The sequence below is a fragment of the Canis lupus genome, chromosome 19 (genome assembly GCF_048164855.1).
Source record: "Canis lupus baileyi chromosome 19, mCanLup2.hap1, whole genome shotgun sequence".
Lineage (NCBI taxonomy): Eukaryota > Metazoa > Chordata > Mammalia > Carnivora > Canidae > Canis > Canis lupus.
The window spans coordinates 45,579,807-45,606,401 of NC_132856.1; the positions used below are offsets into that span (position 1 = coordinate 45,579,807).

At 50.9% G+C, this 26,595-nt stretch overlaps 1 protein-coding gene across 3 annotated transcripts; it reads right to left on the reverse strand.

The window, feature by feature from the left end:
• Nucleotides 1-26,595, reverse strand: NCAN (neurocan). 3 transcript variants are annotated; one of them, XM_072786604.1, is made up of 16 exons: nucleotides 26,459-26,595; nucleotides 21,966-22,045; nucleotides 20,271-20,684; nucleotides 18,282-18,456; nucleotides 18,044-18,171; nucleotides 17,215-17,508; nucleotides 15,778-16,368; nucleotides 14,642-15,580; nucleotides 14,141-14,329; nucleotides 10,040-10,156; nucleotides 8,892-9,005; nucleotides 7,422-7,580; nucleotides 6,320-6,402; nucleotides 3,993-4,137; nucleotides 2,643-2,825; nucleotides 1-2,390 (listed from the first exon to the last, which is right to left on the reverse strand). In XM_072786604.1, the coding sequence occupies exons 2-16, from the start codon at nucleotides 22,036-22,038 to the stop codon at nucleotides 2,245-2,247; spliced, it is 3,750 nt and encodes a 1,249-aa protein (XP_072642705.1). In that variant the 5' UTR covers nucleotides 22,039-22,045; nucleotides 26,459-26,595; the 3' UTR covers nucleotides 1-2,244. The 3 variants fall into 3 exon arrangements, with proteins under 3 accessions (XP_072642705.1, XP_072642703.1, XP_072642706.1); XM_072786602.1 differs by having other exon boundaries at nucleotides 14,141-15,580; XM_072786605.1 differs by lacking the exons at nucleotides 1-2,390; nucleotides 2,643-2,825; nucleotides 3,993-4,137 and adding an exon at nucleotides 5,666-6,209 and having other exon boundaries at nucleotides 14,141-15,580.

The window sequence follows — 26,595 nt, forward strand, 5'->3', positions numbered from 1 at the left end:
TTGAACTGTTAAAAAATTTTATTAAAATGTCCAAGAAGTACATTAATGTCCACAGTGTCAGATACCACAGACCCACAGAACACTGCAGCTCACAGCAAAACCAGCAGAACCCGAAGCTGTTCACACGCACACACACTCACACGCATGCCACACACGCGGCACACGCAAACACACACGCACATCCCAAAGGGAAAGACTAAAAGACAAACCACCCACTTTAGAAAAGACCAGAGCCCCTCCCACCATGGAGCTGGGGTGGAGGCAGAGTAAGGGACTAAGGGAGCCAAGGGCAGGGAGCATAAACCAAGACCACTCCCCCCAAAAAAGTTGCATCCCCAGCACCACCCCCAAAGGAAAATTATTTTATGACATGAATTACTGAAGATATGTTATTATATTTTTTAAATCAAAAGAAATTATCAAAGCAAGAAGACAAATGTACATCCCTGGGCTTACTCTATAACTATAAGGTGGAGCAGTGGATAATGTCTATAGCAGGGAAGACTGATGACCATGGTCAAGCATATGGGTCTAGTTTGCACTTCTCAATCCTTTCCTAAACTGCCTGTGTACGTGAGAGAGTGCCATTATGTTTCAACCCCTTCCCCCAAAGTAAAGAGCAACGTTTGAAGTCACAGAGGCAGGACCAAATCCTTGCTCCTGTCTTGGCTGTGACTTCGAACCAGTGCCTTTCTCTTATCTGAGCCTCAGTTTTGCTATGTGTAAAATGGGGAAGTAATGATTCCAAAATCACTGGGCTATTGAGAAGATTCAAGGAGATAGTGTGTGAATCCCTAGCACAGTATAGACTCCATAGTTGTCAACTATTATTACTTCCCAGGAGGAATATAGACTCAATGAACACATTTCCTTTTCTACTGAACCCTGGGACCACATGTTTGTTTATTTTTCTATCATGCAGAGGGCCATTCCTCATTGTAGTTTTTAACACAAATCCACAGATTTTGCCCAGAGTAGAGGAGATGAGAGTGGACAAAACATGGAGGATAAGCTGTGGGTTTTTCCTGCCAGAGATCAGGGAGCTGAATCCCAGCCTTTGGCTTGGAAAGTTCTTTTACAGGTTGCAGATTTGGGGGAAGAGATTTAGTCAGTTCTTTCCCATTTAAAAGATTTTTAAAAAATGATGAGAGAAAAATGTGTGTGTGTGTGTGTGTGTGTGTTTCGGATTTAACACTGTGCATTTCTCTACAACATGACCGCAGGTCGATGTCACTACTTCAAGTTTTAAGCGTTTCTAGTCCGCCAGGCAATGAATGGAGACGGGGATGGGGCAGGAGTAGGAGTGGGACCCAGGGCAGGGGCACTACCAACGTCTCTTTGAGGGATGGGGATGAGTACTGAGCTAGAAAACTTGGCACCTCCTTGGTCCAGGAAGGAGGTTCTTTGTCTCCCTGAGAGATGGAGGGGGAAGTAATCTGGGCTCATCCAGCCCTAAACATCCTCTCATCTGTGTGTGTGAGAGAGACTCACCACACATACAGAACCACCAAATCTCAGCACTGGACTAGGACCTGGGAGGGTAAGCAATACACCTTCCCTCCATTGCCCATATATTGCTCTGACTACTCTGATCCCTAACTCTGAGGGCACAGAAGGAGGTTGTTCTAAAACATTCCTAAAATTCAGTACATAGGAGTTCCACACTCCGTCTATCCACCAAGACCAAAGACGGAACTTGGGCTGAAGTCCAGGGTGAAGGAACAGCAGCTGTCATGTTCAAGCGGTGTGCTTCCATGTAATTTTCAACTCCCAAAACCAACGACCTTAACTAAAAGCTTCAGCCTGCATTTAGGACATCTGTTGGTTTACTAAGCCTGAATTTCTGGTGTGATAAGCAATTCCTTAGTGTGAATCCAAGCATGCACTCTTGCACCCTCATCAAAGCCTTATTTCAACAATTGGTGATCAGCTGTGCCAACAAAAGTCTTAACCAGTGCAAAGAATGATCTTTGCCAATTGTGCTTTCCCTTCACTGGGAGATGCTCCCAGAGTTCAGCCTGACTAGAACTGACTTTTCAGACACATGGCTATGCCTGCCAAGAGGACCTTGTGTATATAAGAAAGAGGAGAGAGGAGCTTTTTACAAAGGGTTATGGATGGGGGATGTGGTTTGGGGCTCAGGGGGCTTCCAGACCCTTTTGTTTTTCTCTGGGTTCTGTCTCCCCAGGTGAAGGCTCCAGAGAAGGTGTGGGAAGGGGGTTGTGCTTCCTTTTGCCTGGTTCTTCAGCAGAAATTCCCTTCTTCCTTCTCCCAGTCCTCTACTGGGTGTTTCTTGTGTTTTCTACGCTCCTTGCGTGATTTGTGGTGGTGATGCTGGTGATGGTGCTGGTGGTGGTGATGGTGACGCCGCATCCGATGGGATCGTCTGGCTGCAGGGAAATAAGGGAGGACAAGCAAGTGGCAAAAGGAATGAGAGGCAGGTGGCCTGATGCAGTGACCCTTTTCAGGGGGAGGAGAAATGAAGGAAGCACCGGGCAGACTGGTAAGTTCTCAGTTATCTGCAAGGCTGTAGTATCAGGGATACATTTAGTCAGATCAAAATGTGTAGTAATAAGATATTCTAATTGGAGACTACAAATAGCTGGCAATCTGTGTTGAGGTGTCTCGGGACAACCACTTACGTTTGGTGCAGACAATCTGGGGCTGGTCCCAATTGCCATTGCTCCGGCATCGGATGATGGCCACATGGTGTTGGGTAAATCCTTCATCACACTGGTATCGTACAGTAGCATGGACATTATACTTGGTCTTGCGAGCACCAATGGGTGAGGCATTCTGCACTGCTGGAGGGGGGCCACACAGCACTGGAGACAGAGGAAGCAGAAGTTAGGGAAGTGGCCACATCTGGGGCTGAACTGGTTTCCTCTCTTTTTGGGACTAATACATCCCTCAGCAGGTCCTGCCCTTTGCCCAGCTGTGGCCTCACATGTCTAGAAGTGACTGTGTCTCTCTCCTTTACCCAAACCAAGAGCTCCTTAGGGGCAGAAACCTCCTAGATACATCCCACTCTCTTCAATTCTTCTTCTTCTTCTTTTTTTTTTTTTAAGATTTTACTTATTTATTCATGAGAGAGAGAGAGAGAGAGAGAGAGACATAGGCAGAGGGAGAAACAGGCTCCTTGCAGGGAGCCTGATGTGGGACTCAATCCCGGGACCCCAGGATCATACCCTGGGCCGAAGGCAGGCGCTAAACTGCTGAGCCATCTAAGGATCCCCTCTTCAATTCTTATACATGATGGCAATGAAGGAGATGGGAGTCAAGAATAAATCTGAACAAGTGAAAAGAAAGGATGTGAAAACTGGCAAAGAAACATAAGTAAAAATAAACAAAAATATGAGAGAAAGGTAGACATGAAGATGCATATATGGGTTCCCTTAATATGTAAATAGCTCTTACAAATCAGTAAGACCAACAAGCCTATAGAAAGTTATACAAAGGAGGGCAGCCCTGGTGACACAGCAGTTTAGCACCGCCTGCAGCCCAGGGTGTGATCGTGGGGACCCGGGATTGAGTCCCACGTCGGGCTCCCTGAGTGGAGCCTGTTTCTCCCTCTGCCTGTGTCTCTGCCTCTCTCTCTCTCTCTCTCTCTGTCTGTCTCTATGAATAAATAAATAAAATCTTAAAAAAAAAGTTATGCAAAGGAGATGAACTAGCAGGTCACAGGAAAATAAAGGCATACAAACAGCTTATCGACGTATGAACAGTTGGTTATTCTCATCCTTAAAGACATGCAAACTACTAAAACAAGTAGATACTATTTTTTCCCCACTTAGATGAACAAAGAACAAAAAGTTGGAGAACACATAGAGTTGGCAAAAGTGGGAAAAAACAGGCACTCTCACACAGCACTGTAGTGAAAACTGGGCAGGGCTGACTTATATTTACAAACTTAAATGAAACAACAAAGCAGTGCATGTGAGAAGCAGGAGGGGAGTTGGAGGGGAGTTGGAGGAGAGAGAGCAACAGCATACCTGTCCCCTTCTTACAGACATACGGGAGGTTGTAGTTGCAGGGAACATCGTTCCAACGGCCGCTCTCATGTGCAACCATCACCACACAGTCCTCCCCACCCGCGAAGAAATTGTCAGGCTGATTCTCCCGCCAGTTCTCATATTGCTGCAGGAATGGGAAACAGGGGGGCTCAGGCTTTGTCACTGCCTACTGCAGGACTCCCCTGGCCAGACCACTCAAACTTTAAGGACTCAGTGTTTCCATCTCCACAGTGGTCACCATTCTGTCTGACAGTGGCCTCCACTGCATTGCGTCACCTCTCCTTTAGCCCTCCTACCTTCTTCCTTTCTCCCTGATAGGCTATTTTCCACATGGGTCACTGTTACACAAATAGTTGAACAAAGGTCCAGGAGGGATTCCCTGAGGAGGCAAGGGGATAGCTGAAGACCCAAGGGTAGAAACGATGCGGGTAGGGAAGAGAATTCCAAGCAGAGGGCACAGCTAGTGCAAAGGCCCAGAGGCAGGACAGTGCTCATCCTGTTTGAGGAACAGAACAGAGGCCAGTGGGGTCAGAGTTGCTAGACTGAGTTGCAGTGTGGTCAGTGAGTGGGCAAGGGCCAGTTCTTGCAGTAGAACAGATGGATTCTTTTAAACTGGGGTATAATACCTGTAACAGAAAATTTACCATTTTAACCATTTTTAAGTGTCTAGTTCATTGGCATAAATACAATTCACAACACTGTACAACTATCACCACTGTCTATCCCCAGTACTTTTTCATCCTTTCAAACAGAAATCCTGTCCCCATTAGCAATCACTCCCCATTCTGGCCTGCCCCCAAGCCACCACGGATCTACGTTCTGTCTCTACGAATTTGCCTATTTTAGATATTTCACGTAAATGGAATCATACATCATACAACATGTGCCCTTTTATCTCTGGCTTTTTTTCACTGAGCACAATGTTTTCAAGTTTCATGCACATGGTAGCACATATCAGCTTTTTATCTGAATAGTGTTCCTCATGTGGATGGACCACATTTTGTTTCTCCATTCATTTGCTGATGGACATTTGTTTTTGTTTTATTTTTTTAAGATTTATTTTTTATTTATTCATGATAGACATAGAGAGAGAGAGAGGCAGAGACACAGGCAGAGGGAGAAGCAGGCTCCATGCCGGGAGCCCCATGTGGGACTTGATCCCGGGACTCCAGGATCGCGCCCTGGACCAAAGGCAAGCGCCAAAACGCTGAGCCACCCAGGGATCCTCGCTGATGGACATTTGGGTTGTTTCTACCTTGTGGCTGTTGTGAGTTGGAGTGCTATGGACATGAATGTACAAATACCTGTTTGAGTACCTGCTTACACTTCTTTGGGGTATCTACCTAGGAGCGAAGTTTCTGGGTCATGTGGCAATTCTGCTCGACTTTACCTTTTTAAGGGACTGCCAGACTGTTCTCCACAGCAGGACGAGGTGGATTTTTATCTTGAGAACAATAGGGAGTCTGAGAGGACTCAAAGCAGGGAGAATCCTGATCTGATGTATGATTTTTATTTTTATTTTTTTTAATTAATTTGTTTTTGATGTATGATTTTTAGAAGGTCTCCGTATATATAGGTTTTCCTTTTGGGGTGATGAAAATATTCTGTAACTAGACTGAGGTGACAGTTGCACAACATTGTGAAGGTACTAAATGCCACTGAATTACACATTTTATTTTTTTATTTATTTTTTCTTTTTGAATTACACATTTTAAAATGATTAATTTTGGGGTGCCTGGCTGACTCAGAAGAGAGTGGGATGCTTGTTCTCAGGATCGTGAGTTCAAGTCCTGTGTTGGCTGTAGAGATTACTTAAATAAAAAATTTTTAAAAGAAAACTTTAGAATTATTTTTATGTTATGTAAATTTCACCACAATTTTTTAAATAAGGTTCCCATGGCTGCCAGGTGGAGGGGCAGGAATGTAGGTAGCAAGTGCATGTGTTGTGGAGGGGGCTGGGAGGCTACTGCAGAGGTCCTAGTGAGGTGATAAAGGAGACGGCAGGAAGTGGGAATATCTTGGAGTCTACGGCTGGAGGGCATGACAGTGAGCAAGAGGAGGCTTCAGGTCCTGGTCCTAGGTCTATAATTTCAGCCACTGGGTGGGCCAAGTGTTTAAAGGCCTGGAAAGTCAAGGGCCATCTGGGGCTTTGCTGAAGCTCCTCTGCCAACTCCAGAATCTCAGAGCCACAAGGACCTGTGGTTGATTTGCACAAGAGGGTAAAATCAGGCCAAAGCACAGAGCCCACGAGGCTCATACACATCCCACCATTCTAGGGAGACCCAAGCCTGGCTTCTGGCACTCACCAGCCCTGTGTTGTCCGTCCACTGGAAATCCCTCTCCACGATCCTGTCATTCAGGCCGATCCAGGTGTTTTCACGCCCAAAGCCTGCGAGGTGGGGGCATCCTGAGAACGGAGTTCCGACCCCTCCCCAGCCTCGGGTATGGGCTGGAGGAGTGGTGGAAAGTGTGGGAAAGGAGGACCCCAGCCCCTCCCACAGCCTCTGTGTGGGCCGGAAGCCCTTGGTCTCCTCGATTCCCACACAGATGAGAGTGGGGGTCGGGGAGGAGGCATGAAAAAGGCTGGAATTAGGCCCCAGTCTTGCCACGATTTGTGGATTAAGCAAACAGCCAGAGGAAGGAAAAAACAGAGATGCGTCAGATCTTTGCAGAAACGGGAGTAAGGGATAGGAGAGCCAGCAGGCAGGGCTGGACAGGGCAGGCAGGTGGCTGAGTGAGGGAGTTAGTCACTGAGTGTCACTGAGGATAAGCATGTGTTTGATTACATTCAGGGTAGAAAACAACAACAACAACAACAATGAGGGAACCAGGGAATTAACAAATGAAAGAATTACCAGGGGATGGGATGGGGGAAATGTGAATAATTGGATGGATGAACAAATGGCACGGGGATAATGAATAAATCAATAAATGCCAGATTTAATTGATGCAATACGGTTTTTCTAGATTTCTTGCAGAGCTCCATCCTCATTTCATCCCCCACTTCACAGATGCCTCTTCATTGCCCTCTTTCCCCTGGCTCTGTTTTATTTGTCATCAGTGCACTTAGGACCAGCTAAATTACAGTATAGACTTATTTAATTAGATATTTACTTGTTCGCCTATAGCCCCCATATAAGAATGCCAATCCCTGAGGACAGGACAATCTGTGTCTCACTCACTGCTGTGTCCCAGCACCTGGAATGGTGCCTGGCACATAGCAGATACTCAGTAAATATTTGGTGACTTAATGAATGAAGTGAATCTGTGAAATAATAAGTGAATAAATGGACACATGAATTAAAGTGGTCAGGGCTTGCATTAATGAACACAGCTTCAGAAAGGTAGTGTCTTCAGGACCCTAGAGGATGCCCTGGCAAAGGGACCCTCCCACCCCAAAGTCCCTACTGTTAATGAAGCTGTGCTCCTCAGGCGAGTGGATGCTGGTCAGGTGGCCAGCTCGGCGGCGGCAGTCCCTCTCGGCGTCCTCCCATGCCCGTCGATGGGCAAAATAGCGGTAGCAGTGGCCCTGGAACTTGTGCCAGCCATGGTCACAGCCCTCTGTGTCTGAGAGGGGGGATGGGAGTATGAGGGAGACTGGCCTTGGGCCACGCCCTACCCCGCTGGCCATGAGCAAGTGCACCATAGACAGGGCCAAACCCAAGGTCCTTGTGGGGCCAGATCACCCCTTTTCCTGTCCCCATCCCCCTGAGCCTCTTCCCTACCTCAGTCACCTCCCCTCTCCCATATTTCTCTGCTGCAGGAAGTGATTCTACTGGAGACCATTACACCCACCCCTCTCATCCCAACTCTGAAAGTCTCCTTCTTTGATCTGGCTGTACTCTCTGTATGGATCTGGGAACTCAGAAAATGGGCTTCAGGACTACCTAAAATTTCTCTCCTGGCAAAAGGCTCAATCGAGTAGACATTTGTCCCAAAAAGCTACGCAAATGGTCAATAAACACATGAAAAGATGCTCAACATTCTTAGTCATTGGGAAACGCCGCAAATCAGAGCCACAATGGGACACCACTGCACACCCACTAGGATGGCTAAAATTAAAAAAAAAAAATTTAAAGGAAAATAACAAGTGTTGGTGAGGACGTGGAAAAACTGGAACCCTTGTACATTGCCAGTGGGAATGTCATATGGTGCAGTCACTGTGGGAAACAGTCTAGCAGTCCCTCCAAATGTTAAACACAGAACTGCCATGTGGCCCAGCCATTTCAGCCAGGTATAAACAAAAAGAATGGGATGAGAAGAAAGGAATCTAGTGTCCAAACAAAAACTTATATCGAATGTTCACAGTAGCACTCTTCACATTAACCACAAAGGGGGACACAACCCAAACATCCACCAAGTGATGAATGGATAAAGAGAATGTGGTCTATCCCTACAATGGAATATTATCCAGCCATAAAAAAGGAACAGAGCACTGATTCACACAACAATATAGATAAATCTGGAAAACATCAGTCTGAGTGAAAGAAAGCAGACACCAAATGACATGTAGTGCAGGATTCCATGGATATGAAATGTCCAGAACAGGCAAATCCATAGACAGAAAGTAGACAAGTGGCTGCCAGGGGCTGAAGGAGGTGGATGGGGAGTGACTGCTCATGGATACAAGATTCCCTATCAGGGTGATGAAAACGTCTTGGGAATAGGGAGAGGTTGTACAACACCATGAATGTACTGGATGCCATTGAACTGTACACTTTATAAAGGATAAGTCTATATCCTGTGAGTTTTATCCCAAAACAACAATTTATCATCTGTTCAACTCATGGCCACAGAAATAGAAGCATGTGAGGGACACATGCAGCCCAGCAGCCCACCCCACTCTTGGTGCTATTTCTAGGGTCTTGGCAGACTCACCTTTCTCGCAGAGGCTGCCCCCATAGCTGGGGAGGCAAAGACAGACGAATGTGTTGACCTCGTCAATGCAGGTGCCTCCATTTTCACAGGGGCTGGAGACACAGTCATCAATATCTGGGGAGGGTGGGATGGGACTGAGTCAGAGGTCAGCCTCCCCTTGGTTCCCAGTCCCCATAAGGAACCAGGCAGAAGATGAGGTCATGATCCTACCATCCATCCTGGACTTGAGTGAAGCAACAGTGGTCTGCACAGATGGCCCAATGACTCTGGAGGTCAAGGGGATGGAACCTCACACAATTAACATGAATTAGCATTAATGAGAGCAGATGCCACTGGGCCAGCTGAGAGCCAGTGTGTGGAATGTTCCATTGGACTTCAGAACACTGAAGGTTATACTCTGGCAAGCAGACTCACAGAATGTCGAAGATGGAGGGTCTTTTCAGAATGTGGAACTTAGGGAAACTGAGTTCCAGAGCACCCGCAAGGACTTGCACAGAGGCATGCAGCTGTTTGTAGGTGGAGCTAGATATCATTTGAGCTCTCCTACCAATTCCTGTGTAGGCAGTGCCTGAAGTATGTGTGACTTGGGCAAGTCACTTCCCCTCCCTGGGACTCATTTTAATTTTTGCCAAGTGATGATAAAAATAGCACCTTTTCAAGGGTGGTTGTAAGTGGAGGGTCAAAAGAAGAGCTCAATAAATTATACTGCTTATATTTATTGTTATAATTCTATAATTAGTAGTGTGGTTGGGAAATCAATGAAATAATGTGCAGAGCTCAAGATTGATATCATTTATACTTAAGTTAAAATTTCATAATTTGTCATGCTTCCTGTGTTGGGGTTTTGGGGGCTAGGAAGAGCCCCCTTGGATTTGGGAGGAGTCTGAGCCTTATCATTCATCTTCCCCTCTAATCCTTGCCTGGTAGTAATGGGAGGCAGCACACCTGAACCTTGATCCCCAGCTGCTTGGTGCTGGTTCAGCTAATTGAGACCGATTTACTGGATCCAAGGAGAGGGAGAGGGGAAGGGAGCATCTGAAGCCAGCATTTTGTGATCCCTGAATCCTCATGGGAATGTCCGCTAGGGTAGACCCCAGGGCTCTGGTTCAAACAAGTCTAGGTTCAGATTCCGAATGTGGGGCACTCACCGATCTCACAGTTCTCCCCGGTGAAGCCCTGGTCACAGCTACAGCCATACATGGTGCCATTGGCTTTACAGGTACCGCCATGCAGGCAAGGGTTGTTCTCGCATGGATCCAAGGGGGCTGCAGAATGGACAGGCAGTGTGGAGAGGAAGTAGGCCACCATGTTGTCTGCCTTCCCAGAATCCAGACCTAAGACTCCCAAAACCCTCTCCGTGGAGTCCCCTCTATAACTTCTCACAGGCAGCTACCAATTTCCTCTTGCATGCTCCTGTGATGAGGATCTTGCTCCCCTCAGGAACTGTCCAGAGCAGCTATAGACCACTCGGCGTATGCAAACTGAACTGGAATGGGTTTCCTGAAGCTTCTTTTTGGAAGTCTCTTGGAATGTGGGTTTAAGAGCCTCCCTGACTTGTCCCTTTCTTCTGGACATGCCCTGATGGTCATTGTACTTCCCACAGTTTGGAGCACAGAGGTGGACATAAGGTCCCAAGTGGGGTATGAGCATCACTAGCAATAGTGGGAATCATCACCTCCCTCATTCTCGTGGCTCAATCTTTTTTGATGCAGTCTCAGTGGTTACAGTATGGACAGGTGGTAGATGATAGTAGTTATAACCATGGGCTCTGGAATCAGAGAGGTTAGTTCAATCCCTGGCTCTGCCACTCACTAGGGACCCTGGACAAATTACATCTCTGAATTTCAGTTGTCTCATCTACCAGATAGAAATAAAAACAGTTCATCTCTTTCCCAGTTCTGACCATAATGCCCTGTCTGGCTCTGTCTATATCAATTTGAGGCATCTTAAGGGGTCTCAGCATTGCTCAGTATGGACTTGACACTCAGGGAGCATTAGGAATATGTGTCCTTGTCTCCCTCCTCCATAATTACCCCCATCAGCTGGGTTTTCCTGGGAGGCAGCTGAGTCTCCTTCTGCCTCTCCCCTCTCAGAGGCCAGATGCCTTTGTGGGTGGTCTCCACCCTGGGGCCTGGGAGAGGAAGAGCAAGAATTCTCATCCTATCCCAGGCCACCCCTATCCCTTGTCAGGACAGTATCTCATCTTCCACTGCACAGACACTAGACCCGTCGCCCAGAGAAGAGCAGGGCCTGGCTTAAATTAACACAGCAGAACAGTACAAGAACCAAGACTGCCCTCCAAAGCTCTGGAGGCTCAGTTAAAGGCCCTCTCTCGGGGCACTTGGGTGGCTTAGTGTTTGAGCATCTGCCTTTGGCTCAGGTCGTGATCCTGGGGTCCCGGGATTGAGTCCTGCATCAGGCTTACTGCAGGGAGCCTGCATCTCCCTCTCCCTGTGTCTCTGCCTCTCATTCTCTGTGTCTCTCATGAATAAATAAAGAAAATCTTAAAAAAAAAAAAAAAAAGGCCCTCTCTCTGGCCCCTATAACCTAGAACTTGTTTCTGTTTTTGCCTAGTCCAGGGACTCATAAGAAATTGAAATGGTGATAAGCAGTTGCTTCCTCTCTCACACCCACAGGTGTGATCTCTGCTGTCACCCTCCACAGGCTGTTTTCCCCAAAAGCCGCCAGAGATAGCCTATGTAAACCTGAATCAGGTCATGTCCCTCCTCTGCTTAGGTCCCTCTATGGCTCCCCATTACCCTATGAGGAAAAGCCTTACTGCAACCCACGGGGCCCTGTGGAATTTTTCCTAACATCTCCTTGCCCTACCTCCTCCTCTCTTCCCCTGGCTCATTCTGCTCCAGCCACACTGGCTTTGCCGTTCCTACAACATGCCAGGCACGGGTTCTGCCTCAGTGTCCTGGTACAGGCTACTTCCTCTGCCTGGAATGCTCTTCCCCTAGATCTCCCCATGGCTCTTCCCTCACCTCCGCTGGTTTGCTCAAATTTCATCTGGCTAGAGAGGCCTTTCTGACCCCCTGTCACAGCTAGAAAATGCCCACTGGCATCCCCCACCCTTTACTTTTCTCTTTGCCCCATGTCACTTTCTGATTTCCAATATAATTTCTTATTTACTAGATTTATCATTATTTGTTGGTGCCTTTCCCCAGAGCAGTGATGTTCCACATGGCAGCTACATATAGTTATTTAAGTTTAAATTAAAATGGAATAAAAGTAAAAAGGCAGTTTCTCAGTCACATGAACCATGTTAAGGACTCAGTAACCACACGTGGCTGGTTGCTACCATATTAGACAGCATTGCTCCAGAACATTTCCATCATTGGCAAAGTGCTAGAATGTCAGCTTCCAGAGGACAAGGGACTTGGTCTCAAGATGGGGCCTGAAACACAGCAGGCATTCAGTAATTGCTTGTTAATTGAATGAAAGCTGCTGGCCCTCCTGTAGTGGCTGACGCCTGTCCGTGGGGTGATGGCAGGTGCCCCCATGGATGGCCAGAGGGGCCTGTGGCTGGCTGTATCTGTCCCTGGTGCCACCCCAGCACGTGTGTGCACACGCATGGGGCTGCCGGGCGCCGGGACGCGTGAGCCCTACCAGGTGCCCTGAGCTGCCGACACCTACCCACGGGCTGGCGGTGACTCAGTCGCTCACTGGTGCTGCTTTTATTTTTGGCTTCATTAGCATTTCTGCTACAAGCGGGCGGGTGGGTAGGCGCTTGGGTCTCCCCCAGCGTTGGCTGCCTCCCTCCACCCAAGCTGCCACTGGCTTCAGTCTGGAGCCAAGAAACCAGCAGAATCCAAGAGAGATCCAGCTGTGGTCTTGGGGGCTCCACCCAAAGCATTTCCTTAGCACCCCCTTATACATGGTTTTCCCTCCCACCTCTCTGATCACCCCTTCTCTAGCTCCTTTAGCTTTGAGCCTCCTTCCCTCTGCCCATCCCCCACCACCATTCTCTTTTCTGCTCCTTGCCTGGGTGAGCTCACCCCCTCCCCAGGACCTTAGGTGTTTGTTTGGTTTTATAGCAATGAAACAAGTACTACCTAGTGTTGGAGACACACTGTTGTCACATGGCCTGGATTCAAATCTTATCATCTACACTCCTCAGCTATATGATTCTGCTCAAGTCACCTGACTTTCCCATGCCTCAGTCTCTCTACTCTTGCTAGAACTTCTTCCACCAGGACATTTTAAGGATTAACTAAGTTGATTCCAGTAAAGTGCTCAAAACAAGCCAAGCGTACAGCAGGTACCAATAAGCATTAGCCTTTATTGATGCTCACGCCTCTGCCCAGAGTCCACTTGCCTCCTGGGCATCTGAGAAAAGAGGAGCAGTCCTAGACACAGCCCAGAGTGACAGGATGGGCAATGAAACGCTGCATCCGCTATTTGCAGCGCCAAGACACTTAGCCTTCGAAAAAAGGAGCAACTGTAAAACCAATTGTGTTAATAAGAGTGTTTTGGAACTCAGAAAAAGTGTCTTTTAATTAGCTGCTTCTTCTTCTTCTTCTTCTTTTTTTTTTTAAGGCTCAGTTGGCCAAAGGGGAGGAAAAAAAGCCAGAATTTGCAGGCTGAGCTGGCCCCAGGAGAATAGGGCATTCGGCTTTCTCGGAACTCCTCTGGACATAGAACAGTTAAGAGTTCCACAGACTTGGGCTCTGCTTGAAGTGTGGCCACTGAGTAGGAGGCAGTCATGCTTCCCCTAAGCCTTATTTTGCTCTCTACAAAATGGGGGTGATGCCCACCCCTTCTGCCTCTTCCCAGTACCCACTTTCCCTGGAGGTCTACTTGCAATTCCCACTTGACCAAAAAGCCCTCCCTGCCATGCCTCCTCCCTCCAGCCCCACCCCGGGGTGTCTTCCGGACTGAGGCATCACTGAAGGCCAGACCCCAGTATCTCACAGCACTGTCTGGCTCAGAGTGGACACGAGCATGATCTGTTGACTGGAATCATCTCCCAAGTTAAACTCCATCCAATGCCTCGTTATTCCCCCATTACTCATTGTGCATCAAAACAATGGTGCAACTTCACCTCCTGGCCTTTACTCAGCTGGTACCTCTTCCAGGAACACCCTTTCTGCAATTCAACTCTGCCTGATGAGCTCCAACATCATTCCCCTGTTAAAAACCTTCCTGGGCCCCTGTGTATAACCCTTCCTTCCAGCTCTGGGCTCCCCAGCCCCTTTTCCCCAAGCCCTGGCCACAGTGGAGGAGGTCACAAGCTTTGAACTCACCCTCCTCTGCACTCCTGTTTCCAGGGATCCCTGGTAGGGTCGGCTCTTCTCCACTTGCTGTCTCCTCCCAGAAGCCCTCCACATCTGGGCTCCCTGCCAGGACCTCCAGCTCAAACTCCTCTGGGTCCAGGGAGGCAGGCGGATGGGTGCTGGGGGTGTCCCCTGGCATTGTAGGCTCTCCTGAGGAAACTGAGACAGGCTTGTCCATGCCAGCTGCTTTCGGTGTCCAAGGAGGAAAACCAGGCTCCCCTGGGGGACTACCCTCATGTGAAGGGGCCAAGTCTCCCAGTGTTCCCTGGGTCACCACCTGGCCCTCTGGCCCTGGATGGGGTTGGGAGCTTGAGGAGGTCATTGTGGACACAGCCAGGACCCCAACCTTGTCCCCTGGGTCCGGGGACGAGAGGGACATTGCCATGCTCGAATTCACAGCCATTTGAGGGCTCAAGGTTGGGGGGCTTTCGGCTCCCTCAACCACATGGGATCCAGGTTCCCAAATCCTACCAGCATCACTGGGATCCAGGTTGGCTGTGGAATCCGTGGGCCCCAACATGGCTTCTCCATTTATAGCAGCCCAAGGTTCCAAACTTGGGGTGACCCCAGGAATCAAGAAGACTCTGGGGACCCCCGAGGGTGCAGATGTGGGGAGAGAGTCCAACCCCTCACTGTGCAGTGAGGGCCACGTGCCCTGTGCCTCGTCCATGGTGGCCTGAGAGTCAGACCTCGAGATGTCTCTCACTCCTGGGGGCTCAATGGCTGTTTCAGTGGGGGCGAAATCTTCCACATTCCTGTCCACAGAAGCTTGTGGAGTGGATCTGGGGAGCTCAGCTTTGCTGAGCCCAGTAGGGCTGGTCCCCCCAGTTTCTCCAAAGTCTGCCCTGGGAGAGTCAGGACTGGGTCCAGTTTGTGTGTCTGTGGCTGTCTGCGAGAAACCTATTGGATATCCCGCTCTGTGGCTGCCGACTGTTGAGGATGTGGCCTCTCTACCCTGTCCTGTTGGGACTGAGGAGAGGGACAAGGAATGCACCTCTGGATGGATGGGGTCCTGGGGGATAACCTCAGTATCTGAGGCAGGAGAGGGTGAGATGGTGGCTATGGCCTCACTATGCCCCTTGACCCTGTCGGCCTGCGTGGGGAGGGGTGTAGGGTGTGGCTGAAGCCACAGTTTCGGGGCACGAAGCATGGCCATGACAGGGAGGTCTGGGGAAGAGACCATGGGAGCTACCTCCCAGGAAGCAGAGCTGGGGCCCTCTGAGGGGCTGGGTGCCAGGGCAGTGCCCTCTGAGGGGGACCAGGGCAGGTCAGGAGTGGCTGGCCTCACACTGGGGCCCTTGGCTTCCTCAAGTTCCAGGCCAAGGACCCTGCTGGGGCCTGGGATGCTAGGTGGGACCACGGTTGGGGGCCACAGCCAGGACTCTGGAGGGCTCCTGCCACCAGGGGAACCTGCAACAATATCAACAAGAGTAATTCTAATTATCTCTCAGCAGTTCCTTCTGTTGAGTGCCCTTGGCTCCAGGCCCAAGGAAGAGGGGGCTTCTGAGGCTTGGTGGGGCCTGGGGACCCAGCTGGGATTTGGAGCCTCTTCCTGTGCCCCCTCAGATCCCCAGGCAGGTCCCACCTCCCCCTTGAACCCCACTCACCAGCCTCAGGCATATCCACCTCATTGGTCAGCACAGCCCAGGGGCTTTGGCTCCGGCTAGTCCCTGAGGCATCTGTGGCTCCGGTGGCCAGCAGAGGCTCCACGTGATTCCCAGGAGCCTCTGGGGTCGGGGGCTGGGTGCCGGCCTCAAGCCCCATCTCCAGGCCTTGCTGGGGTTCCTGCTGCTGGAAGTGGCGCCCATTCAATCCTTTAAAGCGTCCCCTCTTCCTGGGTATGGGGCCAGTTGGAGTTGCCTCCGTGTGTGTGCCCACTGCAGTGCTAAGGCTGCTGGGGCTGGGGGTCGCTGGGCTCAGCCATGCCTCTTCAGCCTCCAGGGAGGGCCTTGAGGCTAGCGTGAAGCCTCCAGGGGCAGGGCTGGGGGTCTCCCGAGACTGCTGCTTCTCTGCCAAGATCAGAGGCTCTTCCTCCCCACTGGACACTAGAGGCTCCTGGAAGTCAGGGGTGACCATCTCCTCCCCAATGCTCGGCTCCAGTTCTTGGGCTGGGGGCCCTTCTGCTGACAGGATCTCCCCCTCATCCCCAGATGAGGGGGTCTCTGGGTCTCCATGTTGATGTGGTGTTGGGTGATGAGCTATGAGAGAAAGCCAAAAAGGTTGTGTTCGGTCCAGGGGCTGGCTGGGAAGTTCTGGCTGAAATCTACCCCCACTCCAACATGCTGCAGCACAGACCTTCTGTGTATCTCTCTCTGCGCCCCTCTGTCTCTGAAACCTCTGGGTGGTTTCTGGGATCCCCCAGACTGAGAGAGGGAGGTGTGAAGTTATCACTCCCACAGTTCAAGCTAGGACCCACTGTCAAGGTCAAGAGACAGCATGGCTCCTGGGTAAAGCTCAGGCAGTGGACACTTATCCTGGGGGACAGATCACACCAGGGCTGTGGCTCCGCCCAACGGGGGGGGAAGCTCCTAATGAGCGTTGCCTTCTTACAAAGTATATTTTTTCCCCTTGCACATTGGACTTGGGTCCTTGAAGTCAGGTGTGCAGCTTCTGAAGCTTTGGTCCCATTCCAAGGACTGGGGTCTTCCCTAGTCTAGTCCCTGGAGGTGTGACCCTGTCCAGGGGCCATGGTTAATCAAGGCAGCACTTCCTCCCCAGGGGATATTTATGCACAAGCCTCCAGCTAAAATATGCTCCACCCAGGAGCGTGTCTTTCAGGGATCTCCAGAGATACACCCCACTCTCTAAACAGAACTTCCCGCTGGCAGCTTGGCCGCCTCGGGCCGCGGTCCTACCCCCAGGGCGGGACTGCAGGGAAAAGCCAGCACTGGGGGCGTGGCCTACCCCGAGGGCGTGGCTTATCGCAGACCTTGTTTCCAAGGATCTTCTCCCGCGTCTGGGCTCCGCCTCCACTAGAAAGCAAAATTCCCGGGGGCGTGGCCTTGACCTGGGCTTGCAACCTCGGGGCGCGCCCTTACACGCACCTCGGAAGCAGTAGGCATCGAAGCGCGCTCCGGGCGCCGGGAAGCCGGTGCGGTTGGCGAAGCGGTAGACGGTGCGCACGCCCGGGGCTGGGCCCCCGCAGCGCCGGCGCGGCGTCTGGATCGGGTAGCGCACGCTGCCGTCGGCCAGCCAGCCCGGGTCGCACTGGTCCAGGCCCTCGTGCCAGGCCAAGTGCAGCTGTCCCACCGAGGCTAGCGCGGCGCCCTGGCGGCGGCACTGGGCACGCGCGCCGGCCAGAGTCAGGCGGCGGGCCGGGCCCACATAGAAGACCTCGCCTGCGGGAAGGCGCGGGTGAAGGTCACGCGGGCCTGGGGGATCCTCCCCCGGAGCCCGGGAAGGGGGTCCCACTCTAAACCCCAGGAGGGCCGGGTTTGGGTGGTGGCAGATGGGCTCGCCCCGCCGGGTCGTCGTCTTTACTTCTCAAGCGGTGCTAAGAAGAGGGCCTTAGCTTCTTTTTACAAATAAGGTAACTCAGACCCTTGAGTGTGTTGGGCTTCAGAGAAACGGAGGGGATTGGCGTGGGGGGCTCAGAGAGGGAGAGGAGGGTAGGAGGAGGGAGCTGGGCCAGGGAAGAAAAAAGGTTCAGAGCAGGGATGGGGTCTCAGAGAGAGGGAAGGAGCACAGAGAAGGAGGGGGGCTCAGGGAGGGAAGGAAAGCTCAGAGAAGGGTAAGCCCAGATTCTGGCTGCAGGTTTAGAGAGGGATGAGACTTAGGAGAGCTAGGCAAGGACTTAGGGAGGCATGGGGGTGGGGAAGGTAACGGGGGTTCAGGGAAGTGGGGGTGGGGGTGTCCTGCCAGCCCCAGACTTACCCCCCAGCTCACGGGCAAAGCAATACACATCGTAGAGTTCCCGTGGGTCGCGCCTCCCATAGCTCCTCACCCCTGGAAGGCTGCTACGGTCACCATAGCAACCAGGACGGGACTGGGTGATAGGATACCTGACAAGACAAGGAGGGGGGTCCCTCTCAAATGTGTGCACCTGGGGCCCCCAATGACCATCTTTCCCAGGGGTTAGGACTCCATGTCCCAACTCTATGTACCCCCTCACCGAACAGTGCGGTCAGAGAGCCATCCGGCATCACAGTTGTCAAAGCCGTCTTCAAAGGCAGCCTGCAGGTGCCGTGGGGCTGCAATGGTGGCTGAGCTGAGACGGCAGGCCTCCTGGGCCTCTGCAAAGGTCAGTGCATAGCGATCCTGAGCTGCCCGGTAGTGGAACACAACACCTGCAGGGGAACATCCAGGAGAGGAGCTGATTATGCTGGAATCTTCAAGAACAGACCTCCCTCTTGCAAAAAGTCCCTTCCCCCAGTTTGATAATAATAGACCTGCTCCCCTATGCTGCTTTGTACCACTCCAGATGATATACCCCTATTTTTAGATAACTGATAACAATGGCCATAAAGGGCTAGAAATTGTCAAATGTTTACCGTGTAAAAAGCATTCATAAGCATGATCTTACTGAAATCTAACAACAACACTATGATTATCCCCATTTCCAGAGGAAAAAACTAAGGCTAAGAGAGTTTGAGGGACATGTCCAGTTCCACACAGCCAGTATGAGGCACAGCCAAAATTCATATCCGGGATGATCTGACTCAAAAATAACACTCTCCATGCCCAGGTTTAGACCCTGGAGGTGATAGGAGGCATAGAGAAGAGTGAGAGAGTTTCTGCCTTTTAAGAAATAAGTACATGCTGGGGCAGGCACCTGCCTGGCTCAGTTGTTTGAGTATGCAACTCTTGACCTTGGGGTTGTGAGTTCAAGCCCCACATTGGGTGTAGAAATTACTTAAAAATAAAATATTTTAAAAAAAGAATTAAGTACATGCATTGATTGGGGAAGCACAGGTGGCAATGGGAAATCAAGTGTTTCTTGTTCAGCCTGGAAATGGAGTCATGGAAGACTTCCTGCAGGAGGCGACATGTAAGTCAGGATGTGAAACATCAATAATGGGCTCACTGTGAGTGAAATTCCAATTCCATTTTGGGGATGAAAGAAATGTCTGAGCAAGACAAAGGAACGAAACCTTTTATTCTATTTTATCAGAATTCCTGGAAGGCAACAGCTGCATCTCAGTTATGATTATGTCCCCAGCACCAGATTAGCATATGGTAGTGTTAATAAGTGTTTAGTTGAATTAATGAATTGAAGCCCAGAGGTGGAATTTACTTCCTTCACCATTTACCAGTTTTCTTCAAGATTTATCAGTTTTGAGCAGCAAGGCCTTGGAAAGGGGATAGTTGGCTGGTCCCATAAAATATGCAGTGAGACACTGTTGGGTGGAGGAAGACCAGGGGGCTGGGGGAATGCAGGGACTTGCCCATGACCAACATAGGTTAAGGGAAATTAACTTCCCAGCAAGAATCCACACAAAGGAGCCACATCCACCAAGGATGTTTTCCACACAATGGTCATTCACTTAGTCCTCTGTCAATTATTTTTTTGCGCTCTACTGTGCCATACCCTGTTCTAGGACTTTGCTTTAATAATTAAAATTTTGTTTTATTTCATTTATCTTGATCAGTTAGGAAATGAGAAACACTAGATACTTCAACAGAAAGAATTTAAAACAGGAGTTGGTTAAACAGGTATTTGAGAACTGTTATTTACTTAATATATTTTTCAGTTGACTTTAAAAAGAAAACCTCACCCTTTAAAACAAATTTATTTTATTAAAAAAACATAAATGTATTGCAAAAGGAAATTGGCATTCCTGTTTAAAATAGAAAGTCAATATCCTTTGTCTTATGTGAAAGTAGGTAACCATGAAAGGGACTTTAAAAAAAGTTATAAAAGCCTATAAAATACTGTGATCCACAAGAGACAGCCAGAACTTGCTCTCTCTTAGTGAAAAGAGAGAGAAATGTTAGAGAAAGAAAGGGAAGTCCCAGAGGAGACTTTCTTTGGGAATTTATCAGAAGAACTGAAAGGGAATCATTGTTCAAGGAGTGATCTCTAAGGTGACATTCTGTGGGTGAGCTTCAGGCTCAGTCCCTCCCCCTCCCAGCTTTATCCTCTCCCCTGCCCCCAACTGACCTGTCACCTCCAGGGGCACCAGGTCCTGCTCATCCTCGATGCCCCTCACCACCTGGCAGCGGTAAAGCCCAGAGTCGCTGGCCCTCAGGGGTCCCAGGAGCAGTGTTGCATTGGCCCGGTGCCGGGGGTAGGCAGGCAGTGACACGCGTCCCTGCCAGCCCTTGGCCACTCGAACCACATTGTCCTTGGCCACAAGGATGGGCAAGTCCTGTCGCTGGCCCGATGCAGTCCGCACCTTGGTCCACTTGATCCGAGGGGCTTCTCGGGCTGCACCCGGCCATGACCGCAGGGTGAAGAGACAAGGCAGGGCTACCAGCTCTGCCAGTGCAGCCCGGACCAACCCTGACCCCACCTTCTGCATGTGGAGCCCTTTGTCAATGTTGGCGGAGGCAGCAGCAGTGGAGTCCTGTGTGCCTGGAGTGGAGAACGTGGAAAGGGGACTGACTCAAAGACAAGGACCAGTGGGGACTGCTATTCCCCTCACTTTACAGATAGGGAGACTGAAGCCAGAGAGGGTAGGTTGCCTACAACATCATAATGCAGTCAACAGATCTGTGATGTGCACCCCAGTCTGTGAGCACAAGAGGAGTAATAGGGTCAGATACCTTCACAGTTCTGCCTCCACTCAAAATCCAGATCTTGGGGATGCGTGGGTGGCTCAGTAGTTGAGGGCCTCCCTTTGGCTCAAGTAGTGATCTTGGGGTCCTGGGATCCAGTCCCATATCAGGCTCCATGGGGAGCCTGCTTCTCCCTCTGCCTGTGTCTCTGCCTCTCTCTGTGTGTCCCTCATGAATAAACAAATAAAATCTTTTTAAAAATCCAGATCTTGGCTGCCAGAAACTGACTCTCTGTCACTGACACACAGTGTGACCATGGGAAAGTCACTATCCTTCTCTGAGTCATAGTTTCCCCAAAGTTAAGTAAGAGGCAGCCATTAGAAGGGAAATGTTTGTGTTTGTGGAGTACCTTCTATTTAATGGGCACTTCATACATAGCAATCAGCTCATTTGATTTGTTTCTTCTTAAAGAATTTATTTATTCATGAGAGACACGGAGAGAGAGGCAGAGGGAGAAGAAGGCTCCCTGGGGGGAGCCTGATCTGGGACTTAATCCCAGAACCCCAGGATCATGACCTGAGCCAAAGGTAGGCCCTCAACCACTGAGCCACCCAGGTGCCCCAGCTCACTTGATTTTCATAACTATAGGCAGAGGTGGCCATGTCACATCATGTTTTGGGGAGGGGAGTTGAAGAAACTGAGTCTCAGAGACATCATTGTACTTGCCTAAGATCACAGAGCAAATCAGGAGGCATTTCTAATGCCTGGGCTTTTAACTACCACTGGGGAGATGCCAGGTAGAGTCACATATACCTTATTGCTATTGCCCCACCCATGGCAGGCATCACCAATCAATCTCTGCACTATTCTCTTTTTTTTTTTTCTCCCTCTCTCTCTTCAGCTCATCTCAGCAAAACAGTGAGAGGCAGAAACCTCCAGCCTCCACTGGCAATGACTAAAAATAACTTCTCAGGTGTCTTGTTCGCTTTTGACTGTTCAAAGACCTTTTTCATCTATTCTCATTTTATTCTCCAGACCAAGCCAGAGAGCCAGCAGGAGAAGGCTCCAGAGTTAAAAAGCTTCCCCATCTGGTCAGTACCCCCGAACCCAACCTCTCCCACCTCACAAGCCAACTCACTCTGTTCTCCAGCCACAAACAGCAGCATCTGGAGCATCAGGAGGCCTGAGGCCCAGACAGATGTGGTCCCCATCCTGGACCTGGAAAACAAGATGGAAAGAGAGGGAAGATGGGGGAGACGTACAGTCCTCCCAGACAGTCAGTGTGGAAGGACCAAGTGCCCCCCCTCACAGATCTGGAAATTGAGGCTTAGAGAGGCCTGTGTGTCACTCAAGGTCACATAGTTAGCAAGCAAGGGCTGATCCAGGATCTAAACCCAGGACCAGCTGACTTCAGAATCCCAACAGTGAAATCTCACATCAGAAGCATGGGTGCTGGAGTGAATCAGACCTGGGGTTGTTTCTCTACCTGTTCCCTGCTGTGTGATCTGGAGCAAGTAGATTAGCTTCTCTGTGCCTCAGTTTCTTTGTAGGTTAGATAGGGTTAACATCAGGTAGTTGGAAGGAATAAATGTGTAAACACAGTCACTACATTTAAAATGCCTAGAACTGCCTGGCATGAAGGAGTAAATCTAAGCTGTTGTTATTATTTAAAATTTTTTTAAATTTAAGTGATTTCTACACCCAACGTGGGGTTCAAACTCATGACCTTGAGATCAAGAGCCACATGCTCTTCCAATTGAGCCAGCAAAGCTCCCTTGAGCTGTTGTTTTCATTAATATTGACCTTAACACAACTAAGATCAAAATCCCATTTTTCAGGCTGGCCTCACCCGTAAGACTGGGGGCTCCTAGAGGGCAGGTGGCAATCCCAGTCTGCCTGGGGTTCCCAGTCCTGGCAGTAGGCTGGCCTCCAAGCCAGCCTTTAATCTGGGTTTGCTGACTGACACGATTCTCAGCTTCAATTCCAGGATTTGGTTGTCGCCAAGATTCTATTCTTGGTTTCTGAGATTTTTGAGAGGCTGCCAAGTCCCAGCTGGAGGCAGGGGCCTCACCCCTGCCCACCCCACCTTCTTCCTGACTTCATACTGCCTAGTGAAGATGCTTCCTAGGTCTACAGAGAAACTCCAGTTGTAGGTCCAGCCTTTTCTAGGGGTTATGGCTCTCAGGAATAAAATGCACATATTTTATATTGAGTGCCAACTATAAGTAAGACCCAATCCAGGCACTGGGACACAGCAGTGCCCTTCCAGCCCTCACATTCTTCCAGAGACCAGAAACCCTGGGGAGATAGTCCCTCCTTAAAGTCTCCCAGCCTTCTGTACCACTCCCCTCATTGGGGTTCAGGAGGTGGGGACAAATGGCAAGTTAGAGCATCCTCTATAAACTCAGCTCTTGCCCCCCTACCCTAATAAAAACAGCCCTGAGAAGGGGAGTGTAGACAGAGCCAGAATGGGGGCTGTGGAGGACAACTGGTCCCATCCCCAGCGTCCTTTCCCAGCTCCCAGAGGCCCTACTGGGAGGCTAGCCAGGGACCTATCCGTGGTGCTGAACTCTAGGGAGGCAGTGCGGAGACACTGCCCATTTGGTCTCCTTGCCTTCCTCTGGTTCAGAGAGGGCTAGCAGTTTGCCTAGGGCTGCACAGCAGGGCAGAGTCCAGGCCCTGGGATGGTGCCCCCAACCACCAACCCATAAACCTCAGCAACTTCTGCCTCCATTCCAGGCTGTCCTCATTTCTCCACCTTGGAACCTTAAATAAGTATGGTGTCCCCTGATGGTTGTTCAAGGCCTGGCAAGGTATTAGAGGGTTGGGCAGGACTCTGGGCTGCACCTGCCCCAAGAGGGCCTTAGGAAGGGGTGAGTTCAGAGAATACACACACACACACACACACACACACACACACACACTGACTGGTTAAAAGCACAGACTACATCCAGGGGTGCCTGGCTAGCTCAGTTGAAGGAGCATGTGACTCTTGATCTTGGGGTCCTGAGTTTGAGCCTCACGTTGAGTGTAGAGATTACTTTAAAAAAAAAAAGCTCTGCCTCTATTTTCCATACACTGTATGACTGTATGCTGCTTCATCTTCTATGCCTCAGTTTCCCCACCTATAAAATGGAGACCATCCAGCATGTACCACAGAGGGTGGAATGAGCTTGTGAAGTGCTAGAAATGTCAAATTAAAAAATCAGTTTTTCGTATACAAATCCTCATGTACGCATGCAAATGTACAGAGGTGATCCAACACAGTGAGTTTCAGGTGCACCCTCCCACGTGCACACATGCCCTCCCAGATGCACTCTGTTCCCTCCACTTGCACCCTCACACACCCACACCCCTTCTCTTAAAATACCTCCTCCCCAGAGCAGCCAGAGGTGAGCATTTACACAGCTGTCTGGGGCTCGTCCCCTCATGAATAATGCACGAGCCTCATGCATATGCAATCAGGGGCCTGTGGGGCCTTGGAGGAGGGGCGGCCTGGAAAGAGGTTGTGTGTGTGTGTGTGTGTGTGTGTGTGCGCGCGCGCGCGCGTGCCTCTCTCAGTGGGAACTGAATGTGGGTGAGTTTGCCAGCAGGCGTTTTTGTGTGCCTGGGTGTGCGTCGGGGTGTGTGTCCAGGCAAGGATGTGAACTTGTGCCCTGTGATGTGTGGATATGTGCATGGGTCTGCAGCAGCTCTGTGTACTGCGTGGAGCATAAGAGATCCACTGTGGTCTTTAGATTTGCAGGTCCAAGTGCCCTTCCGCAGAGACCATGAGCACATGTGTGTGTTTCTGGCCTTGGAGTCAGGGCATGTTTGTGTGCATGGGCATGATCATGGAACTCCTCAGAGGAGAATGGAAGTCAGGCTTCTAAACCATCTCAGGCTGCCCCTTTGGGACCTAAACCCCAGCATCCCCCCCCATTAGCTCCCCAACTCTGCACACAGACCATATCTCACGTCACCTCTGGTCAGGGTCCACACTTCCAATCCCATGGAAAGGACCCCCTTTCTGTACATGCAGCCACACACCCCAGACTCAGAGCCTGGGAGACACACGCGCACACTCGGATTCACAGTGACATTAACAAAGAGAGACAATATGGGCACTTACAAGGCAGGCAGCACGTCTTCTGCACAAAGACACACACCCACAGTCTCAGGCTCCCCACATAAACCCCTCGATGAGGCCATACCGTCAGACACAGTTCCTCACACACACTCACACATGGTGATGCTAGTCCCTGGCACAGACCAGGCTGGATAAATGTGGCCTTGGTGACTGGCGGGCACACATCATTTTGCCACCTGGTGATGTGGCCCCTGGCATAAGTTTCCTGACAAAGACACAACCTCGATCACATTAGACTCACAGAGGACCCCAGACCCTCCACGGGCACACAACCTCTCTCAGCATGGGGTAGACACACATACAAACACACAAAGCCCCCACCTCCTGGGGGGAGGGACACCTTCCATTTGAGAATGTCTGCAAGCCAGCGAAGCTGCTGGGTTCTGAGGTCCCACGATCTGCCCACCCCTCCTTCTTTGCCCTTCCCCCACGTCCCCCGCTGGGGCCCAGCGCCAACCCTCTCTTCATCCTGGCTGTCTCCCATTAATGCTGCTGAGAGGAACAAAGCCCCGTGCACAGAAATGGGGGTCGCTCCTGCCTAGGCTGGGCCTGGGGTCCCAGCCCTCTACTTCCTAGTGCCTGTGCCCCCAAAACGCCAGGACTTCCACAAACATCCATATGGACATATGGAGCTGAAGGGGTGAGGCAAGAGTCTGTGTCTCTCAGTGAGGACACGGTCAGATGTGGAGGTGCTGGGAGCTGCCCCCCTCTTGGGACTGGGTGCCCCTCATGGGTCCTGGGGATCCTAACTGGGGGCTTTTGGGGACTCACACCCAGCATTCACTTGGGAGACCCGGTGTACTCCCTGGGAGAAGGGACACCACCCCAACTCCAGATCTAAGGGAACAACAGGGACCACCTTGGTATGAAGCCCCCCAGAGCCTCCTCCCTGAAGGGGATGTGGTGACAGGACCTGGGCCAAAAGGAGAGGGAGACAGTAGGGCGCCCCTTCCCCATGGCCATTCACACTTAGGGAAGACCCTCTTCCATCGGACTCAGGCAAATCAAGAGGGGTCCCCTCCCCGCTGCAGTCCAGCCTGGATTCCTCCATTCATCTGCAAATTGGGAATCCCCACTTAAAATCCTGGGGTGTCTCAGCTCGGACACCCGGATACCCAGTTTGGAGCCCCTCATATAGCATCTGGCTGTCCCCATCTCTCTAAAGTCGGGGTGCCCTCCCTCCCTTAGCCTTGGTTCCCAGTGCCCCCTCCCCAATTCTGAGACCCACCCCCAGCCCGGCCCCCTCCCCACCTTGAGATTGTCTCTGCATTTCCCGGATAACCCGGGGACTGACCCCCAAATCTGAGTCCCCCTGACATTCCCGAGCGCCCTCCCAGTTAGCGTTCTCTCCCCAACCTGGGTCTCCCCTCCCCCTTTTCAGTCCCCTCCCTGTTCTGGGGGCTTCTCTCTGATCCCAGGCCCCCTCCCCAATCCCGTGCTCTGTCTCTAATCGCGAGGACCTCTTCCCCAACGCGGCCCCCTCCCCACGACGGACCCCCCACCTGACTCCTAGCTCGGACGCATCCCGGGGCGGTCGCCCGGCACAAAGGACGCTCCGGCTCTGCTCGCTCGCGCCGGGTCCAGCCCCTGCGCCCTGCGCTCCGCTCGCCCCAGAGCCGCTTCAGCGCTTATAAAGGGG